The 22013-nt window shown below is 43.4% G+C and overlaps 1 protein-coding gene across 2 annotated transcripts; it reads right to left on the bottom strand.

Annotated features, from left to right (window-relative positions):
* Positions 1–5970: 5970 nt before the first annotated feature.
* On the bottom strand, positions 5971–18640 carry Zfp964 (zinc finger protein 964). Of its 2 annotated transcripts, XM_011242316.2 has the most exons (5): positions 18507–18640; positions 17754–17792; positions 13714–13840; positions 13469–13529; positions 5971–10160 (listed from the first exon to the last, which is right to left on the bottom strand). In XM_011242316.2, the coding sequence occupies exons 2-5, from the start codon at positions 17778–17780 to the stop codon at positions 8933–8935; spliced, it is 1443 nt and encodes a 480-aa protein (XP_011240618.1). In that variant the 5' UTR covers positions 17781–17792; positions 18507–18640; the 3' UTR covers positions 5971–8932. The 2 variants fall into 2 exon arrangements, with proteins under 2 accessions (XP_011240618.1, NP_001170998.1); NM_001177527.1 differs by lacking the exon at positions 17754–17792 and having other exon boundaries at positions 8650–10160; positions 18507–18547.
* Positions 18641–22013: the final 3373 nt, after the last annotated feature.

Genomic DNA, 22013 nt, shown 5'->3' with positions numbered 1-22013 from the left:
TTTTATATCCAGCTACTTCACTGAAGCTGTTTATCAGGCTTAGGAGTTCTCTGGTGGAATTTTTAGGGTCACTTATATATACTATCATATCATCTGCAAAAAGTGATATTTTGACTTCTTCCTTTCCAATTTGTATCCCCTTGATCTCCTTTTGTTGTCTAATTGCTCTGGCTAGGACTTCAAGTACAATGTTGAATAGGTAGGGCGAGAGTGGACAGCCTTGTCTAGTCCCTGATTTTAGTGGGATTGCTTCCAGCTTCTCACCATTTACTTTGATGTTGGCTATTGGTTTGCTGTAGATTGCTTTTATCATGTTTAGGTCTGGGCCTTGAATTCATGATATTTCCAAGACTTTTATCATGAATGGATGTTGGATTTTGTCAAATGCTTTCTCAGCATCTAACGAGATGATCATGTGGTTTTTGTCTTTGAGTTTGTTTATAGACTGGATTACATTGATGGATTTCCGTATATTGAACCATCCCTGCATCCCTGGGATGAAACCTACTTGGTCAGGATGGATGATTGTTTTGATGTGTTCTTGGATTCGGTTAGCAAGAACTTTATTGAGGATTTTTGCATCAATATTCATAAGGGAAATTGGTCTGATGTTCTCTATCTTTGTTGGGTCTTTTTGTGGTTTAGGTATCAGAGTAATTGTGGCTTCATAGAATGATTTGGGTAGAGTACCTTCCGTTTCTATTTTGTTGAATAGTTTGTGAAGAACTGGAATTAGGTCTTCTTTGAAGGTCTGATAGAACTCTGCTCTAAACCCGTCTAGTCCTGGGCTTTTTTTGGCTGGGAGACTATTAATGACTGCTTCTATTTCTTTAGGGGATATAGGACTGTTGAGATCATTAACCTGATCTTGATTTAGCTTTGGTACCTGGTATCTGTCTAGAAACTTGTCCATTTCATCCAGGTTTTCCAGTTTTGTTGAGTATAGCCTTTTGTAGAAGGATCTGATGGTGTTTTGGATTTCTTCAGGATCTGTTGTTATGTCTCCCTTTTCATTTCTGATTTTGTTAATTAGGATGCTTTCCCTGTTCCCTCTAGTGAGTCTGGCCAAGGGTTTATCTATCTTGTTGATTTTCTCAAAGAACCAGCTCCTTGATTGTTTGATTCTTTGAATAGTTCTTCTTGTTTCCACTTGGTTGATTTCACCCCTGAGTTTGATTATTTCCTTCCTTCTACTCCTCTTGGGTGAATTTGCTTCCTTTTCTTCTAGACCTTTTAGGTGTGTTGTCAAGCTGCTAATGTGTGCTCTCTCTAGTTTCTTTTTGGAGGCACTCAGAGCTATGAGTTTTCCTCTTAGGAATGCTTTCATTGTGTCCCATAAGTTTGGGAATGTTGTGGCTTCATTTTCATCAAACTCCAAAAAGTCCTTAATTTCTTTCTTTATTTCTTCCTTGACCAAGGTATCATTAAGAAGAGTGTTGTTCAGTTTCCACGTGAATGTTGGCTTTCTATTATTTATTTTGTTATTGTAGATCAGCCTTAGTCCATGGTGATCTGATAGGATGCATGGGACAATTTCAATATTTTTGTATATGTTGAGGCTTGGTTTGTGACCAATTATGTGGTCAATTTTAGAGAAGGTACCATGAGGTGCTGAGAAGAAGGTATATCCTTTTGTTTTAGGATAAAATGTTCTGTAGATATCTGTTAAGTCCATTTGTTTCATCACTTCTGTTAGTTTCACTGTGTCCCTGTTTAGTTTCTGCTTCCATGATCTGTCCATTGGTGAAAGTGGTGTGTTGAAGTCTCCCACTATTATTGTGTGAGGTGCAATGTGTGCTTTGAGCTTTACTAAAGTTTCTTTAATGAATGTGGCTGCCCTTGTATTTGGAGCATAGATATTCAGAATTGAGAATTCCTCTTGGAGGATTTTACCTTTGATGAGTATGAAGTGCCCCTCCTTGTCTTTTTTGATTATTTTGGGTTGGAAGTCGATTTTGTTAGATATTAGAATGGCTACTCCAGCTTGTTTCTTCATACCATTTGCTTGGAAAATTGTTTTCCAGCCTTTCATTCTGAGGTAGTGTCTATCTTTTTCTCTGAGATGAGTTTCCTGTAAGCAGCAAAATGTTGGGTCTTGTTTGTGTAGCCAGTTTGTTAGTCTATGTCTTTTTATTGGGGAGTTGCGTCCATTGATATTAAGAGATATTAAGGAAAAGTAATTGTTGCTTCCTGTTATTTTTGTTGTTGAAGTTGGCATTCTGTTCTTGTGGCTGTCTTCTTTTAGTTTTGTTGAGGGATTATCTTCTTGTTTTTTCTATGGCATGGTTCTCGTCCTTGTATTGGTTTTTTTCTGTTATTATCCTTTGAAGGGCTGGATTCGTGGAGAGATAATGGGTGAATTTAGTTTTGTCGTGGAATACTTTGGTTTCTCCATCTATGGTAATTGAGAGTTTGGCTGGGTATAGTAGCCTGGGCTGGAATTTGTGTTCTCTTAGTGTCTGTATAACATCTGTCCGGGCTCTTCTGGCTTTCATAGTCTCTGGTGAAAAATCTGGTGTAATTCTGATAGGCTTGCCTTTATATGTTACTTGACCTTTTCCCCTTACTGCTTTTAGTATTCTATCTTTATTTAGTGCATTTGATGTTCTGATTATTATGTGTCGGGAGGAATTTCTTTTCTGGTCCAGTCTATTTGGAGTTCTGTAGGCTTCTTGTATGTTCATGGGCATCTCTTTCTTTAGATTTGGGAAGTTTTCTTCAATAATTTTGTTGAAGATGTTTGCTGGTCCTTTGAGTTGAAAATCTTCATTCTCATCCACTCCTATTATCTGTAGGTTTGGTCTTCTCATTGTGTCCTGGATTTCTTGGATGTTTTGAGTTAGGATCTTTTTGCATTTTCCATTTTCTTTGATTGTTGTGCCGATGTTCTCTATGGAATTTTCTGCATCTGAGATTCTCTCTTCCATCTCTTGTATTCTGTTGCTGATGCTGGCATCTATGGTTCCAGATTTCTTTCCTAGGGTTTCTATCTCCAGCGTTGCCTCACTTTGGGTTTTCTTTATTGTGTCTACTTCCCTTTTTATGTCTAGTATGGTTTTGTTCATTTCCATCACCTGTTTGGATGTGTTTTCCTGTTTTTCTAAGGACTTCTACCTGTTTGGTTGTGTTTTCCTGCTTTTCTTTAAGGACTTGTAACTCTTTAGCAGTGTTCTCCTGTATTTCTTTAAGTGAGTTATTAAATTCCTTCTTTTTGTCCTCTACCATCATCGTGAGATATGCTTTTAAATCCAGGTCTACCTTTTCAGATGTGTTAGGGTGCCCTGGACTGGGCGAAGTGGGCGTTCTGGGTTCTGATGATGGTGAGTGGTCCTGGTTTCTGTTAGTAGGATTCTTACGTTTACCTTTTGCCATCTGGCAATCTCTGGAGTTAGTTGTTATAATTGTCTTTGTTTAGAGATTGTTCCTCTGTTGCTTTTGTTACCCTCTATCAGCAGACGTGGGAGACTAGCTCTTTCCTCTGAGTTTCAGTGGTCAGAGCAGTCTCTGCAGGCAAGCTCTCCTCTTTCAGGGAAGGTGCACAGTTATCTGGTGTTTGGACCTCCTCCTGGCTGAAGATGAAGGCCCAAAACAGGATCTTTCCCAGAAGCTGTGTTGCTTTGGCCAGGAAGGTGGCCGGTTGTCTGGAGCCGAAGATGGTGCCGCCTCAGAAGCTCTGTGGCTTTCGCCTGTCCCAGAAACTGCTGGCCTCTGTATTCCACACCCTCACCCGTGCAGCCTGCCCTCTGCGGAGTCCCGGAACCAAGGTGGCTCCCGCCGGAGCCTGAGGCAGAAACCTCTCGGGCCGGGCGGACCCCTGTGCTCTCACCAGGCAGGCCCAAGTTTTCAATCCAGCTTGCTACGTTGCAGGAAATATTAAAAAAAAAAAACAATGGCATGTTCCCGAACTTCACCCTGCACACTCTCAGCTCCGGTGGTCTTGCCTGCCTGTTCGTGTCTCGAAGAGACTCTCTGGCCTGGAGCTCCTGAAACATCTCCACCCAGCTTTCTAAGTTCCCTCTGGCGGGTCACTACCACGCTAGCCCCATGCTTCAAAACCCCCACGACCACGACCTTTGTGGCGCACCTCAAGCAAACCCACCCTTTGCCACCGTATCTTTCTCTCTTGAACCCAGACAAGTCGCAGCATGGAGGAAAACGCAACACAACCTTAGTTCAGAAACAATGATAACTCAATCACCAAGCACAACAACTAAAATCCTAACTTGTAAGCTTTATTAAATCTAAACCTGCTGGATTGGCCATTGAATCTGGGAGACACTTGTAATTACATCTTGTCCTTATGCTATGCCTGTCCAAAAGCGCCTCTCTCCTGCTGCCTCTCTTGCCCCTCCAACCTGGAAGTCCCACCTACTCGCCCAGGGATTGCCTCCTTTATTCATTAGGAGATTGGTTCACAAGAGCAGCAGCAGGCCCATCTACAATGCTGCTAGGCCCACCACTGAACTAGATCCCTTAATTTTGACAGGCTGCAGGCTAGTACTGTGCCCCTTGCCTTTCCAGCAGCCTTGGCTGGATGAATCGCATCCACCCAAGCACACTTTATGTCATATACTCTGGGGGATAACTGTTCACACCTAGGTCAAGCTCTGTCGTTTCATTTGTATTATTTTGTTCCTTTTCTGAGCTGTTGCTTGGGCTTTAAAGTCTTCTTCAAGCTCACTGGAACATTACTGGGCATCTTGCTCTTTCCCTAGGAACTGTACTGACTCAGCCTTGCCACATTAGCTTTGTAGGTCGTACCCAGAGACTCCCCCCCCCCTTTTCTTTCAAAAATTAGATTTTTTTGTTTGTTTTTCGAGACAGGGTTTCTTTGTAAAGCCCTGGCTGTCCTGGAACTCCTTTTGTAGACCAGGTTGGCCTCGAACTCAGAAATCTGCCTGCCTCTGCCTCCCAAGTGCTGGGATTAAAGGCATGCTCCACAACGCCCGGCAGATATTTTCTTTACTTACATTTCAAATGTTATTCCCTTTCTTGTTTTCCCCTCCGAAAACCCCCATTCCATTCCCCTCCCCGCTCACCAACCCACCCACTCCCGCTTCCCTGTCCTTACTACCACATATATTCTGTGTCTATTATAAGACTGACCAGCGCAGATGCCAAGAAGTGCTTGCTTACTGGAGCCTAGTATAGCTGTCCCTAGAGAGGCTCTGCCAGAGCCTTACTGATACAGATTTGGATGCTTGTAGGTATCTATTGGACTGAGAATGGGGACCCCAATGGAGGAGTTAGGGGGAGGACTGAAGGAGTCAAAGGGGTTTGTAACCACACAGGAAGAACATTATCAACCAATCAGATCCCCCCAGAGTTCCCAGGGACTAAACCACCAACCAAAGAGAACATATGTAGCAGAGGATTGCCTTACATGGCATCAATGGGAGGGGAGGTCCTTGGTTCTGTGGAGGCTCAATGACCCAGCATAGGGAAATGCTAGGGTGGTGAGGTGGGAGTGGGTGGATCAGGGAGTACCCTCATAGAAGCAGGAGCCACGGGGAATGGGATAGGGGATTTGTGGAGGGGAAACCAGGAAGGGGGTAAACATTTGAAATGTAAAAAAATAAAATAACCAATAAAAAATATAAAAAGATTGGCCAGCACTTCTACCTCAAAAAGGTCTTGTCTAAGCTTCAGAAAAAAACACTAGAACCCCATACCTTCCCTAAGGTCCCTGCTGGATCAATCTTTTAACTCTCTACTATCACAGCTCCATTAGGTCCAGCAGACAGACTCTGGAGGGATCTGATCTCAGGCCTAAGTCTCTAAGATAGGAGTATCCTTCCTCTACTGTCTTCCAGTTTCTAATCGTCACTGGGACCTCAGCTGGTGATAACCAAGTGTCCTTAATGGCAATGTCTCCTGGAACTGGCCCAACTAAGTGGTTACATTACTGTTTCTGCACCTCCCCAGCCCACACATGGATCTATCCCCAAAACCCAGTTTCATGAAACCATGTCGTGACCAGTCAGTCCCTTTATTAGGTCTTTACCAGTGGTTAAGAGCACTTGCTGTTCTTGTCTACAACCCAGAGTTCAGTTCCCATGGCTCACTTGGTTTACCAGGCAAGCATGTAGTGCATATACATCCAGGCAGGCAAAAAACTCATACAATAAAAGCAATAAATGAAAGTCTTTAATAGTTCAAGTACTTGACAGAACACTCCTCATCATGGGCTCTTAGGTGTCCCTAAATGCATGGTGAATGGCCTTGTCCTTTCTCTTTGGCTGTATCTTGAGATTTAAGTCTTTTTGTAACAAGCACTTAAAATTTGCTTTTCCTTAAAGGCATTTATTTCTACCTGGTATATTTTGGTCCACAGGACTCCATCCAGATGTTTGTGCATGCTCAGAAGAATTGTGTCAAAAGAACAACATCACTAACCATCAATTCTGTTTCTCTACAGCCCTTTCTGTACCAAAAATCATCTTACAAAGGATTCTGTGGAGAGCAGATGAATAGACTGTATGTGTGTAATGAAAGGGGATTCAGTAGGAGAGCTTACACAGTGGGGCTGGTTAGTCCAAATGATGGCTTTTCGTATGATGGACTGACCAGTAGCTCTTCAGTCTATGAAACTGGATGCCTGAGCCATCTCATTCTGGCAGTAAAGACCTGGAAAATTCTTAAGAGTTGCTGCCATTGTGAGCATGCTGGAAGGCCAAAGGATGTATATGGAGGACTATGACAGCAGCACATTCACAGCAATAGGCACACTCAATGGTAAGAAGAAAACACTTCTAAGCAGTGGAGTTTTCTCTCAAGGTATCTTTATATTCTAGCCCCAAAGCCCAAGGTGTCACCATATTAGTTCTTGATGGTGGCCTTGATCGATGCTATGATGGGAAGTCAACTTGCCCCACGAGGGACTGAGACACTAAATGGTGCCTATACTGATCAGTGAGGAATGTAAATAAGCTCTCACCTGTGTCGACACTGCCACAGGCCTCTCATAAGCATTTCCATGCATAAAGGCCCTACCCAACTCAGTGTCATGCATAGGTGCCAACAGATGAAATAAGGAGAGCCATTAACACTGACACACAGAACCAGTCCAATGATAGCCAGGTGCAATCACACATCCACCTAACTTACAAATCCACTGAGGCTAGATTTGTTTTTTAAAGTCAGTTATTAATAGCTAAACTGTTTAAGTAATGAAGGCATTCTGGCAGGGCAGTGGTGGTACATGCTTTTAATTCCAGCACTTGGGAGGCAGAGGCAGGAAGATTTCTGAGTTCGAGGCCAGCCTGGTCTACAGAGTGAGTTTCAGGATAGCCAGGGCTATACAGAGAAACCCTGTCTTGAAAAAAATCAAACCCAACCAACCAACCAACCAAGGAAGGCATTCTGTATGAGGGCACTCCTAGTGACTGCTAAATAACATTCCAGTGCCAGGGATGGGATACCTGCTTTAATTTATTGGCCAAGAAGGCCCCTGAGGTTACCACAAACCATAAAGGTTACTGTCACTGCTCCTGGTTTCATGCCAAAGCTTAGATGGTAAGACCTTGGTGCCTAAGAGACCACAGCCGCTGGTGAAGCTGTGCCATGCACTCCGGTCAAGTCTGCTTGACAGGCTGAAAAGTCTGGAAGCACTCACGAGGAAGAGTTTCATGGAAACTCACCTCCTGGAGCTTTGGAGTTCTCATTTACCCATACTCATACACTATTCCCGAGTTAGTCTGGTATATGAAACTACAAGCTCTCTTTTAATATTTTATTATAAATGCCTTTTAAGATTAAATCCTGTTATAGTTAAGTCTCCCCAGTGTTCCAAGGTCCCAGAAGCAGATGAGCTTGGAATCCGGCAGGAATGCAATAAGGAAGTTACCTATTCAGTAACTAATTAAGCATTACATAAGACAGAGCCAGTAGCTCAGAGCTGGTCTCCAAAATATTTACTAAGGACAGTAGCAAATCTCACCCAAACAAGGGAATACTATAATAGAGCCAGGGAATCCCACTGAGACAGAAATCTTCAGTATAGGCTGCATTGCATATTAAAAGCAAGTTGGTGAATTCTCCTGACAAATGGAGATTCTCCAGATACTTAAAAGTTACACTCATATAAGAATTTAGCAAGGCCTAGGAAATAGGGGGGTTGTGATATTGCATTATTCATGAGGTCTGCCAAGAGCAGAACCCCCTGGTGCTAGCCTTCACAAGGATCAAAGGTATAGCACTAGAGTATGAAATCCTTACCTGACACTGAGCTGACCTTAGGCAGGACTGCTTTGACTTTACTGTAAACATCTACCTGGTTCCTGTAAGTCCCTTTGAAGTCATTCCTTTGTTTTGTATCAGGTAACTTCAATGTACTTTGCCTGCTGTGACTTCCTACCCCTTGTATTTTCTGTACTATATAAGACTGGTGTTCACTTTGTGACAATACACTCAGATTCTACACAATCTCACGTGTTGGTCTGTCTGTCACCTGCTGACGCCTTGCCCGCCTGCCCCAGAGACCCGTTCAACGCAGACAAAGGGACCCAGAGGGTCTGCGGCAAAGCTGCTAAGTGAGGGTTGTGGTAGAGGATCTCAATACTTAGTCATAGCTGGTCGTTTATACCACCCCAAGATTCAAAAACATTATAAAATTTAACAGTAAGATGGACTGCTAGTGATTTCCTTTGAATTGAGATGGGGAGGCTGGAGACCTGGGAAGTAAACAACTACCAAACTGCAGAAAACTAAGCCTAAAAAGATTTACAAGGCCTTTCTCCAAGGTTACAAAAGCAGTAAACAGTTGCTGAGCAAAGAGACTTTCCTGTCAGATGAGCTGCCTGCAAGCTTTGCAGAGATCTCCAGGGTGATAACTCAGGCTGGAGTAGCATTTTGAAGATACAGTTGTATGTAAGCTGTCCATGGTCCTAGAAGTAACCCTAATACAACCACTGGTTTGCCTAACTGGACTGAATCATTTTCTGGGGCATGTAGACATTTGCCTGTGAGTTCTCTCATGTCTTTGAAGATGACTGTTACGACTGAAGGCTTTGCCGCATTGTTTACATCCATAGGGTTTTTCTCCAGTATGGGTTGTTTCATGTCTCTGAAGGTGACCATGACATATGAAGGCTTTACCACATTCTTTACATACAAAGGGTCTGTCTCCAGTATGAATTTTTTCATGTAATTGTAGGTTACTGTAACACCCAAAAGCTTTACCACATTCTGTACAAACAAAAGGTCTGTCTCCGGTATGAATTTTTTCATGTAACTCAAGATTACTGTAACATTCAAAAGATCTGCCACACTGTTTGCATATAAAGGGTCTGTCTTCAGTATGGGTTTGTTCATGTCTCTGACGATGGCTGTTAAGTCTAAAAGCTCTACCACACTGTTTACACACATAGGGTTTTTCCCCTGTATGAATTTTTTCATGGACTTGAAGATCACTATGTCGTCTAAAGGCTTTACCACAGTGTTTACATTCATGACGTTTTTCTCCAGTATGAATTTTTTCATGTACCTGCAAGGCACCAGGAAATATAAATGCTTTCCCACATCGTTTACATTCATAGGGTTTTTCACCAGTGTGGATTCTTTCATGTAAATGAAGATAACTGTGGTATCGAAAGGCTTTCCCGCACTGTTTGCACTTGTACGGTTTTTTCTCAGTATGGATTCTTTCATGTCTTCGAAGTGAACTGTAAGAGCTCAGAGCTTTCCCACATTGGTTACACTCATAACCTTTTCCTACAGCCTGCGCTCCTCCATGTGTGCATAGTGAACTAATATCCACAGAGGTCTTTCCATATTCCTTGTATTGATAGGGATTGTTTTCACTCTGAGTCTCCTGGTGTATTTCCAATGTACCTGGAAAGCCAAAGTACTTTAAGCATACTTCACATTCACATGGCCCATTCACAACGTGAGTTCTCATGTACCGCTGAAAGGTTCTCAGAGAATCAGAGTTATACTGCTTGGTCACATATTTCTCCTGCTCGTGTGCGGTACACTGAGAGTGAGGTGTGGTATGCCTAGAGGATGAGTAGCTTGGGGAAGCCTTTCCCCACATACTGTGATCCCATGGGGTTAACCCAGTGGAACATCTCATGTTCATACTGAGATTTGGTTTCCAAGGCAAATTTTCTCCACCTTGATCATCACCTTCATTCTCACAGAAGGTCTGAAACATGTAACTTCTGTAAAGGAAACATAAATCATAACAAAAAAAATGAGCAATTTAGTAATAGTTGTTTTACTACTGACTTTTTATTAGGTCTAGGTTACACAGAGTTCTAAAACTCAGACCAAGTTTATATCTTTTGCAAGATTGGAGTGGTCATAAGCTAAATGGACTGATGTCCTATATGCTGACTCTCATAGAGCTTGTATCAAAAAAGTGATATTCATCAGTTCAAGTGTCTAGAATATTCCCAAGTGAAATGCTCTGGTAACACTCATCAGCATGCTTACATTTTAGCACCAATTCCTGTTGCTTTGGTAAAAGATGTTCTAGTGAAAAAATTCACACAGTGCTTATTGGCTTAGTTTGGTTCTTTGTAAAATCTCACAGCACATCAAAATTCCTATAAAGACTTCTGTCATGGTTACCACTGAAGAGCAACAGAATTCTTCACACCCTGTGAGCATGTGCATGGGATGGAGGAAGCCCTGAGTGAGGAAGTCCTGAGGAGATGTGTGTTTTGACAAGGCATGACTTGTTGAGGGTTCTAAGACTAACTGGCCCATGGTAAATTGGTGAAGCCATTACTCACCACACACACTTAAGAGGGATTGGCAAAGCTTTCTTTAGGAGTCTGAGACCAAGTGTGTATGTGCAAAACTGACTGATGTGTATAAAGACTAGCAGCTGTAGCTTCCTCCTCCCAGATAGTTACAGCCTGAGATTGTCCACCCACTGAGCTCTCCTACCCAGACTAGCTAACCTCTCTCTGTGCTAGAACTAACAGACACCAAGGTTCCAGGTTGAAGCAGCAGTACTGGTAGTAGCTGCTAGAGAACATTACCTGATCACAGTTTCATTGAATGTGTGTCTGTTCTTTCTTCGCTCCCTCACCACCCCTAGCCAGGGTTCCTGAACCCAAGCTACAAGGAGTTGGCAGCCATGAACAACAAAGTGATAAAAGACAAGAGCAAGCTGAGGTAGAGCTGGTGCCAAATACACCAAGCTCATGTGGGACACTATCAGGAGAGGTAGGGATTTGTGTCCTATAAGCATCTCTTCATGGAACTGCTCAAGGTTTCCATGAATAAGAAAGTGCTCAGATTCATTATGAAGAGGATGGGTAGACCCATCCACACCATGCAAGACAAAGCTGGAAAAATTGAGCAACATATTAGCAGCCAGGAGGAAAGCTGGAGCAAACAAAGCCTGTCCCTTCTCAATAAATGTTTATATGTTTAAAAAGATCCTTCAAGCCCTTCTAGCCTGCACCTTCCACTGGGGCAGATCATCAGCTTGTCTGCCCCTCTGAAGACCCTACAGTCTAAAGGTTTTCCAGGAGATCTGCTGCACCCTAGGCAACAGGCAAAGAACCCTCCCAAATAACTGCAGCAGCTGGGAGCCCCATGAGGAGTCCAGTGGACTTGGGACCCATCCTCTTTGCTCAAACTCCACCTGTTTTCCAGCCTGTGTCTACTGCTGGGGCAGATATCAGTTTGTCTGACCTTTTGAAGGCCCCACAGTCTGAAGGTCTCCCAGGTGATCTGCTGCACCCAGGGCAATGGACCCCACAGTATGAAAGCCTCTCAGGAGATCTGCTACAGCCAGGGCCACAGGTCTCCCAGGAGACCTGCAGCAACCCAGAGACCCAGGAGGCAGGTTCTAGACAGAGATACCCAGGCCAGTTAACACCAGAGATAGCCAGATGATGAGAGGCAAGTGCAAGACCATAAGTAACAGAAGCCAATATACTTTGATACCATCAGAACCCAGTTCTCCTACCACAGCAAGCCCTGGATACACCAACAAACCTGAAAACCAGGATGCTGACCTAAAATCCTTTCTCATGAAGATCATAGAGTCCTTTAAGAAGGATATAAATAACTTAATGAAAGAAAGACAGGAAAACAAAGGTAAACAGGTAGAAGTCCTTAAAGAGGAAACAAATAAATCCCTTAAAGAAATACAGAAAAACACAATTAAACAGGTGTAGGAATTGAACAAAGCAGTCCAAGACCTAAAAATGGAAGTAAAACAATAAAGAAATCACAAATGGAGGCAAACCTAGAGATGGAAAACCTAGGAAAGAGGTCAGGAGCTATAGATGCAAGCATCAACAACAGAATACAGTAGACAGAAGAATCTCAAGCATAGAAGATACCTTAGAAGATATTGACACAATGGTCAAAGAAAATACAAAACATAAAAACTCATAACCCAAAACATCCAGGAAATCCAGGACTCAATGAAAGGACAAAACCTAAGAATAATAGGAATAGAAGAGCTCCAAGATTCCCAGCTCAAGGACCTGAAAAAGTCTTAAACAAAATCATAGAAGAAAATGGCCCCAACCTCAAGAAAGAGATGGCCATAAATGTACAAGAAGCCTATAGAACACCAAACAGATTAGACTGGAAAAGAAAATCCTTTCATCACATAATAAGCAGAATAATGCACAGAACAAAGAAAGAATATTAAAAGCTGTAAGGGAAAAAGGCCAAGTAACATATGAAGGCATACCTATCAGAATTAAACCAGATTTCTCAACAAAGACCTTAAAACCCAGAAGAGCCTGGACAGAGGTTATGCAGATCCTAAGGGAACACAAATGCCAGCCCAGGCTACTATACCCTGCAAAGCTCTCAATCAACATAGACTGAGAAACCAAATATCCCATGACAAAACCAAATTTAAACAATATCTATCTACCAATCCAGCCCTACAGAGGATTATAGAAGGTAAACTCCAAAACAAGAAGGGTCCCTACAAACAAACAAACAAACAAACAAACAAACAAACAAACAAAAAACCCCAAGAAATAATGCCACCTACAACAACAAACATAACAGGAACTAACAATCATCTGCCTTTAATATCTCTCAACATCAATGGACTCAATTCCACAATAAAAAGACATAAGCTAACAGACTGGATACGCAAGCACATACAAGAAACACACCTCAATGACAAAGACAGACACTACCTCAGAGTAAAAGGCTAGAAAAAAGACTTCTGAGCAAATGGTCCCAAGAAACAAGTGGGAGTTGCCATCCTATTACCCAATAAAATAGACTTTGAACCAAAAGTTATCAAGTGAGAGGGGAACGACTTGAGGTCCCAGGAAGTAGGGAGGTGGGGTAGGGTGAGGGTGGGGTGGGGACATCCTCTTGAAGATGGGGCTGAGGGTGGTGGTAGTGGGGGAGAAATGGGATGAGGAACTGTGGGAGATTGGACTAGGAGGGGTTAATGACTGGACTGTTAAAAAAAAGTAATTAAAAAAAATCCTTCAAAAGCTTGTTGATTCTATCTCTGCATGTATATTACCTCAGATTTCTCCCAGGATTTATACAATGGTCTTCCAAGTTCTGGTCTTCCCATTTGTATCCTAAAAGGAGTCCCAAAAAATTCAGGATAAATTAGAAATTCTTAAAAATTTGTTTCTTGAGTTGGTTTACATCAAAACCCTGTTTGATTAATATAACATAATCTGCCCCAATTCTGGAAGAGCACTGATACCAATAGACACTTGCTCCCTAATTTACAGAGTGAAGGTAGGATGATATCATTACCTATCGTAGCGAGGCTCCTGCAGGTCTCCAGCATCACATCTCTGTACAGACTCTTCTGGGAAGAATCCAGCAAAGCCCACTCGTCCTGGGTGAAGTGCACAGCCACGTCCTCAAAGCTCACTGAGGCCTAAACATTGCACATACTTGATTGACAACAGGTTCATCCCACTGTGTGGACACACACATGTCCTCTAGCACACAGAAGTCGTCATGCAAGCAAGCACTGAGGGATGCGGAAGGGCGGCACTGTAGCAGCACTCTCTCATTACTGGGTTCAGGGCATAGGGTGTGCTGCAGCTCTGCCCCAGTCCTCTGTGTACAGTGATTTCTACTTCCTGTCTCACGGTCTTCCCCCTGGGATCCTGAACAGTGTTAACAGAGCTGACATCTCTCTGACCTCCTTAAGTACAACACAGACACACATAAATAAATAATAAACTAAGCACAAGCTTTACAATGGAACAATAAGCAAATATATGTGTGCATTATGTGTGTGTGTTTGTGTGTGTGTAGATGAAAACTACTGGTATAAAAATAGCCACTTCCTTGATAATGATGAAACAGTGAAAAATCAAGTGCTTGACACATCAACAGGAACCAACCACTGAGGTAATGAACCAGACAAACAGAAGAAATTATGGATGAAAGGAGTCTAGGCTGAGCGTGGTGGCAAACATCTTTAATCCTTGCACTAGGAAGGCAGAAGCAGGCAGATCTCTGCAAATCTGAGACCAGCGTGTTCTACATGGCTAATTCCAGGCCAGCCAGAGCTACACAGTGAGAGACTGTCTCAAATAAACAACTGAGTCTACCCAAACACACCACTATTTCCTAGAATCAGAACTATAAGCTATTATATACATCAGATGTGGTGGAACACACTCTTAACTTCAGATATCAGGTTTCTGAGGGAAATCTCTAGTTCAAGTTTAGCTTGCATCTTGAAAATAAATAAAAACATCTGACTTGATTCCACAAAGGGAATGGCTCTTCCTTTCTTCCCTTCTTCTCTCCTCCTCGAAATCTTCTCTTTATTTTGGTCATTTGAGACAGGTTTCTCTGTGTCATCCTGGTTGTCATAGAACTAGCTCTGTAGACCAGGCTGTCCTTGAACTTAGAGATTTGCCTGCCTCTGTTTCCAGAGCACCAGGATTAATGGCATCCACCTGACTTGAGGGATGCTTCTTAACATTACCCCCTATGGCAAAATGATGAATCTTGGACTCCACAATACTTTGAAATGGTGATTTTGCTTAAAAAGAGTTGAGGATACATCACACCAAAACAGGGCCTAAGACAGTTATAATAGCACTATGCCTAACATGGGACCAACCAAGATGAGGAAGTGCACACTCCCTCAATGTCAAGGAGCAAAGCACACACACTCAATAACACTTCTATACACACATGATAAAATACTTGAAAATGTAGTTAAAATCCACTTAAGTTCTCACCCAAGAAGCATGAATCTAAATCCAACAGTAAATAAGAAAATTGTAGTTTTAACAAATGGTGGTGGCACAACTGGCAGTTACCATGTAGAGAAATGCGAATTGATCCATTCTTATCTCCTTGTACAAAGCTCAAGTCTAAGTGGATCAAGGAATTCCACATAAAACCAGAGACACTGAAACTTATAGAGGAGAAAGTGGGGAAAAGCCTCGAAGATATGGGCACATGGGGAAAATTCCTGAACAGAACAGCAATGGCTTGTGCTGTAAGATTGAGAATCGATAAATGGGACCTCATAAAATTGCAAAGCTTCTGTAAGGCAAAAGACACTGTCAATAAGATAAAAAGGCCACCAACAGATTGGGAAAGGATCTTTACCAATCCTAAATCAGACAGGGGACTAATATCCAATATATACAAAGAAGTCAAGAAGTTAGACTCCAGAAAATCAAATAATCCTATTAAAAAATGGGGTACAGAACTAAATAAAGAATTCTCAACTGAGGAATACCGAATGGCTGAGAAGCACCTGAAAAAATGTTCAACATCCTTAATCATCAGGGAAATAAAAATCAAAACAACTCTGAGATTCCACCTCACACCAGTCAGAATGGCTAAGATCAAAAACTCAAGTGACAGCAGATGCTGGCGAGGATGTGGAGAAAGAACACTCCTCCATTGCTGGTGGAATTGCAAGCTGGTACAACCACTCTGGAAATCAGTCTGCCAGTTCCTCAGAAAATTGGACATAGTACTACTGGAAGGTCCAACAATACCTCTCTTGGGCATATATCCAGAAGATGTTCCAACTTGTAATAAGGACACATGCTCCACTATGTTCATAGCAGCCTTATTTATAATAGCCAGAAGCTAGAAAGAACCCAGATGTCCCTCAACAGAGGAATGGATATAGAAAATGTGGTACATTTTCCCAATGGAGTGCTACTCAGCTATTAAAAACAATTTATGAATTCTTGTTTATTATAAACAAGAATTTATGAAATTCTTTTTTTGTTTGTTTTTGTTTTTTCGAGACAGGGTTTCTCTGTGTAGCCCTGGCTGTCCTGGAACTCAGGATCTGGAGGATATCATTCTGAGTGAGGTAACCCTATCACAAAAGAACTCACATGATATGCACTCACTGATAAGTGGATATTAGCCCAGAAACTTAGAATACCCAAGATAGGCCAAATTTGCAAAACACATGAAACTTAAGAAGAAGGAAGACCAAAGTGTGGATACTTTGTTCCTTCTTAGAAGGAACAAATACCCATAGAAGGAGTTACAGAGACAAAGTTTGGAGCTGAGAGGCAAGGAAAGACCATCCAGAGACTGCCTCACTTGGGGATCCATCCCATAAACAACCACCAAACCTAGACACTAGGCAGATGCCAACAAGAGCCTGCTGACAGGAGTCTGATACAGCTGTCTCCTGTGAGGCTCTGCCAGTGCCTAGCAAATACAGAAGTGGATGCTTACAGTCACCCATTGGACGGAGGACAAGGTCTCCAATGAAGGAGCCAGAGAAAGTACCCAGGGAGCTGAAGGGGTCTGAAGCCCCATAGGAGAAATATCAATATGAACTAACCAGTACCCCCAGAGCTCCTTGGAACTATACCACCAATCAAAGAAAACACATGGTGGAACTTGTGGCTCTAGCTATATATATAGCAGAGGATGGCCTAGTCTTTCATCAATGGGAGGAGAGACCCTTGGTCCTTTGAAGGCTCTACACCCCAGTATAGGGGAATGCCTAGGCCAGGAATGGGAGTGCATTGGGGAGCAGGGGGAGAGGGGAGCAGATAGGGGATTTTCAGAGGGGAAACTAGGAAAGGGGATAGTATTTGAAATGTAAATAAAAAAATAAAATAAAAAATACTACAAAAAAAGAAAGTTGTAGTTTTAAAACTGCAAAGCTTGCTTTAAAAAAAATCAGTTTTTTTTTTAAACCATTCCTTTCTGTGTGCATGTGTGGCTATGCATTGCCATGATGCATGTATGAGGTGAAGGGACAGGAGTTCAAAGAAATTCTGTGGTTCTCGATTCTCTCCTTCTACCAAGTGGCTTATAAGGATTAACCCCAGGTCTCTGGGCTTGGCAGCAAAAGATGCCACCCACAGAGAGATTCGGAGGAACCAAGAACCTAAGTATTTTGTTTTTTTCTTTCTTCCTTTTGAGATAGGTTCTCACTATGTAATCCTGACTTGCCTGAACTCACGACATAGACCTGGCTGACCTAGAACTTACAGAGATCCACCTGCTTCTGTCTCCAGAATACTGGGATGAAAGGTGACTCCCAACCAGCTCAGCAAGAATCTAAGTTCTAAAAGGAAAACCTTGTTCACTTGATGGTAAGCGCCTTGAAACACTCAGGGTCACACCACCTAAGGAACACCAGTGAACACCTGGTCAGACTGAAAACTGCTGCGGAAAGTCATGGAATTGCAAGGATGTTAGAATACGGGTACAGCCCTGGGAAAGAGCAAAGCAGAGATTCATGATTCACAACTTCAAAACTGACTTAAAAGCAATTATCATTAAGATAGGATAAAGCTGCAGATAGGCCTAAGGAGTAATAGAGCACTTACCCAGCATGCTATGCAAAGCTGTTGCATCTAACTTCCAGACTGTGGGTGGGAAGGAGTAAATATTTTTTAAGAAAAGAAAAAATAAACTATACTAGGCTCTGTGACAACCTGAGTTCTATCCGTTAATCGCGGAAGGACAGCACTCATTCCATAAAGTTGTCCTGTGACCTTACACCTTCCTCACTCTACACACACACCGGGGACACACACCAATAAATAAGGCTGATTTAAGTAGGAGAGAGGGAGGGGGAAGGAGAGAGCTGCAGCGCACGGCAGGGGTCCTCCACTTCGTCTACTCGCTAGTCCCGCTCCACGTTTCTCTCCCTTGTCCTGGGGCAGCCCAGGCTGTCCCCTCTCCTCCAACAGCTGCGGGTTTACTGTGAAGCCCGCACGCAGGGTTACAAGTGAGTGCGACGTTAAGCTGTCACAACCCGCACTAGGAGAAACCTGCGCCGTCGAAGGAGCTGTGGGCAGACCAGCTCAGCACCGAGCGACCCCGCCCACGCGGGTGCTCTGGGCTCTGCAGCGTGCTGCCCTCGTCTCTCCGGGCCAGCCTGGCTCCCTCTGGCCAGCCGCAATCCGTCCGGGGGGAGCTCGCGGCTTCGCCTTTTAAACTCTAATCTTCGCACCAAGCCGAACTTTCCCAGACGCTGGACCCACCCCTCCCCCAGTCCCAAGGAGGACCCACCACCCCGGCTCCCGCGGCTCAGCCGGCCGCTCTTCCCCTTCTGGGGACTTCGGCCCTGCGCTCACCATGGCGCGGCTTCGAGCTCGGCCGCGCTCCCCTTAGCTACGGGCCGCAGTGGCCACAGCGAAGGGGGCCGAACCCGCTGCGCCTTCTCCGCTTCCCAGCGGAATGCACAGCGGGATTGCGATGGAGCCCGCCTCCCACCGCTCCCTGGCGCTCCTGATTGGATGGCTTGTCTGGAGGCCCTGATTGGCTAGGGCCCGACTTCGCTCAGCTCGGGAGAGATTTGCATAAAAGCCAGACCTGCCTGCTTCTTGCTGGGTACTTTAGTCTTCGGTGATCTCAAAAGCTTAGTTCCTATTGGTCTTGGGTCGTTGGTGTCCACAGTGCATTTACCAACTCAACGTCCAGTGTAGTGATTTCTTGCTTCAGACCTAGAATTGTTATAGGACCTTGGGTATGATGTATTCCGTGGACCTGGATTTTTATTCAGGGAAGCCAAAAAAAAATTTTTTTTTTTTTAAGGCGTGAGCGCCACCACTGCCTGGCTCCTTTTATTTTATTTTATTTTTTTTAAAGATTTATTTATTATTTTATGTAAGTACACTGTAGCTGTCTTCAGACACACCAGAAGAGGGAGTCAGATCCCGTCATGGATGGTTGTGAGCCACCATGTGGTTGCTGGGATTTGAACTCTGGAAGAGCAGTCGGGTGCTCTTACCCACTGAGCCATCTCACCAGCCCGGAAGCCAAAATTTTTGATAGTGGTCTGTCAAGTGGGGCTTGGTGGTTGGTACAAGTCCCCTTAATCCCAGCACTCATTCTGCTGGCAGCGAAAGACAGATCTCTGTGAGTTCTAGGCCAGCCTGGTCTACATTGTAAAAATCTGGGCTAGTTAAAGTTGCACAAAGTCTGGTCATTGTTAGAGGCCAGAACACACTGGCTCCTCATCAGCTCTTTCTGGTAGAGTTATTAAGACGCTATCTGTACTGTGATTTTACAACTCTTAACTTATAATTCAGTCCAGTATCTGGTCCTCTGTGCTCAACTTCACAGCTGGAAATAAGATAATAACAAATTCCAAGCGACTGGAGAAAAATGAAGGCGTTTTAAATATTCAGTTCTTCAGAGAGACACGGAACCTTAGAGAAAAGGCAAAAACGGCTGTGAATTTTGGCACAAGATTTTTTTTTTTAAGTCCCCCTGGGGGAGAAATTTCTGTTCTTTGTTTCTCACAGGCCAGTTCTGCTATTTTCTCAAATTTCCCATCTCCCTGGCTTAGGGTACAAAGCCTTATCTAAGGAATAACTCGGGATTTGAGGCTTCCTCTTTTCCTTATCATGATTTAAGTTACATAGTAAACCATGGGTAACTCCAAGTCTCATTATGGGCCGGTACCAGCCAGCGCTTGGAAGAAACATGCCCAGCACCTACTGCTTATCTGTAACTGGTGAACTCTAAATGCACTTTATACTGAAATGGACAATGACAGTCCAATTCAGTGGTTCTTGACCTGTGTGTCATCAGATCATCAGAAAACACATATTTACATTATGATTCACAGTAGTAGCAAAATTATAGTTTATACAGTAGCCAAGAAAATAATTTTATGGTTGGGGGGATCACCACATCATGATGAACTATTAAAGGTCATGGCATTAGGAAGGGTGAGGACCACTGTCTCACACCATCACATATGCTAGCTCAGACTAAATCATGTGGTGTTTAACTTTAATTTTTTCAAAACCTATTTTTAATGATGGTTCTTAAATGCTTTAGCCTTCCTTCTAGCCCACCACCCTCCAGAGGTAGTGGAAAAGAAAGGATACAGGAGAAGTGGACCTGTTTAGAAAGGTTCTTTGGAGAACCTTCCATCTGCATTGTCTGGAAATCTGCAGTTCAGTTCACAGGTCATCAACAGCAGCTCGATTCACTTGTAAACACTTCACAGATATACCAACAGTCCAGTTTGATAGAGTTGGGATAGCAAACATGAGTCAGCAGTGGTGGTACTATTTAGCAGAGACAGCCAGGCCTCAGCCTCGGCAGCAGAAAGGACCAACCAGCAGGAACGCCAGGAAGAGTTCTTGGCTGTGCTTTTCTCAGCGAAGTGAAGATCATCAAAGAAGTCAAAAGACCAACACGTGATGCACAGCTAGCTCTATAAGCAAGCCTAGCTCAGCCTCAGTCACTGTGCACTGAGTCCCTTTTATACCCTCTCCAAACATCATGAGTTCTCTTTGTGCCTTGCCTAAACACATGCCATACTTCAGCATGTATGTCTGTCTCAGCTAACATCACTCTGCCAATCAGCCCAAGTCTGCAGAAGTGGCAAGAAGCTGCAGCACATCACCAGGAGTTTTTTGGTGCATTTATCTCTATGGAGTTCTGACAAATGCAGCTCAACTGCACAATGTAAGGTGGACCAATACATGCGTGTGGTTAGCAAAGAATCCTTCATCACATGTCCTTTCATGTGCTTGCTTTAGCAGAGCATCTTTTCACATGTGTCCACTTCAGGAAAACACTCCTTCACGTGTTTGCCTCAGCAAAACCCCATCCAATACAACAAACTCTCCAAAGAGCCCTTACATTTCTACTTTGTAGTATTGAAATGGCTGACACCCAAAAGCCAATATTTCTTTAATATACAAAAATTAAATATTTCTTTATTGGAGGGATGTTGAAGTCCCCTTTGTAACCCTTCTTTTTTTAAAAAAGATTTATTTTTTTATTATATGTAAGTACACTGTAGCTGTCCTCAGACACTCCAGAAGAGGGCATCAGATTTCGTTATGGATGGCTGTGAGCCACCATGTGGTTGCTGGGATTTGAACTTGGGACCTTCGGAAGAGCAGTTGGCACTCTTAATCACTGAGCCATCTCGTCAGCCCCAGTAACCCTTCTTATTGAGGGGGGAAATCTCTCTTAATCTTAGCTTTAAACTACCCCTTTCCTTTTTTTTTTTCCTCCTGTTTTCTCTTTTTCCAAGTAGGGTGTGTCTTGGTTACATTTTGTCCACTTGACACAACCTAGTGTAATCTGTGAAGAGGACCTCAGGGTATTTTCTGGATCAATGGCTGATGTGCCCAGCTAACTGAGATGGTACCGGTCTTAGTCAGGGTTTCTATTCCTGCACAAACATCAGGACCAAGAAGCACTTGGGGAGGAAAGGGTTTATTCAGCTTACTCTTCCACATTGCTGTTCATCACCAAGGAAGTCAGGACTGGAACCCAAACAGGTCAGGAAGCAGGAGCTGATGCAGAGGTCTTGGAGGAATGTTCTTTACTGGCTTGCTTCCCCTGGCTTGCTCAGCCTGCTCTCTTATAGAACCCAAGACTACCAGCCCAGAGATGGTGCCACCCACAAGGGGACCTCCCCGCTTGATCACTAATTGAGAAAATGCCTTACAGCTGGATGTCATGGAGGCATTTCCCCAACTGAATCTCCTTTCTTTGTGATAACTCCAGCTGTGTCAAGTTGACACACAAAACTAGCCAGTACAGTACCCCTGGTCCTGTGTTCTAGAAGAAAGCAGCCATATCTCCATTGCCTATGCTTCAGCTCCTGC

This window comes from Mus musculus, chromosome 8, assembly GCF_000001635.26.
Source record: "Mus musculus strain C57BL/6J chromosome 8, GRCm38.p6 C57BL/6J".
NCBI lineage: Eukaryota > Metazoa > Chordata > Mammalia > Rodentia > Muridae > Mus > Mus musculus.
The sequence above is the reverse complement of the archived record's forward strand: the minus strand, read 5'-3'. Positions and strand labels throughout refer to the sequence as shown.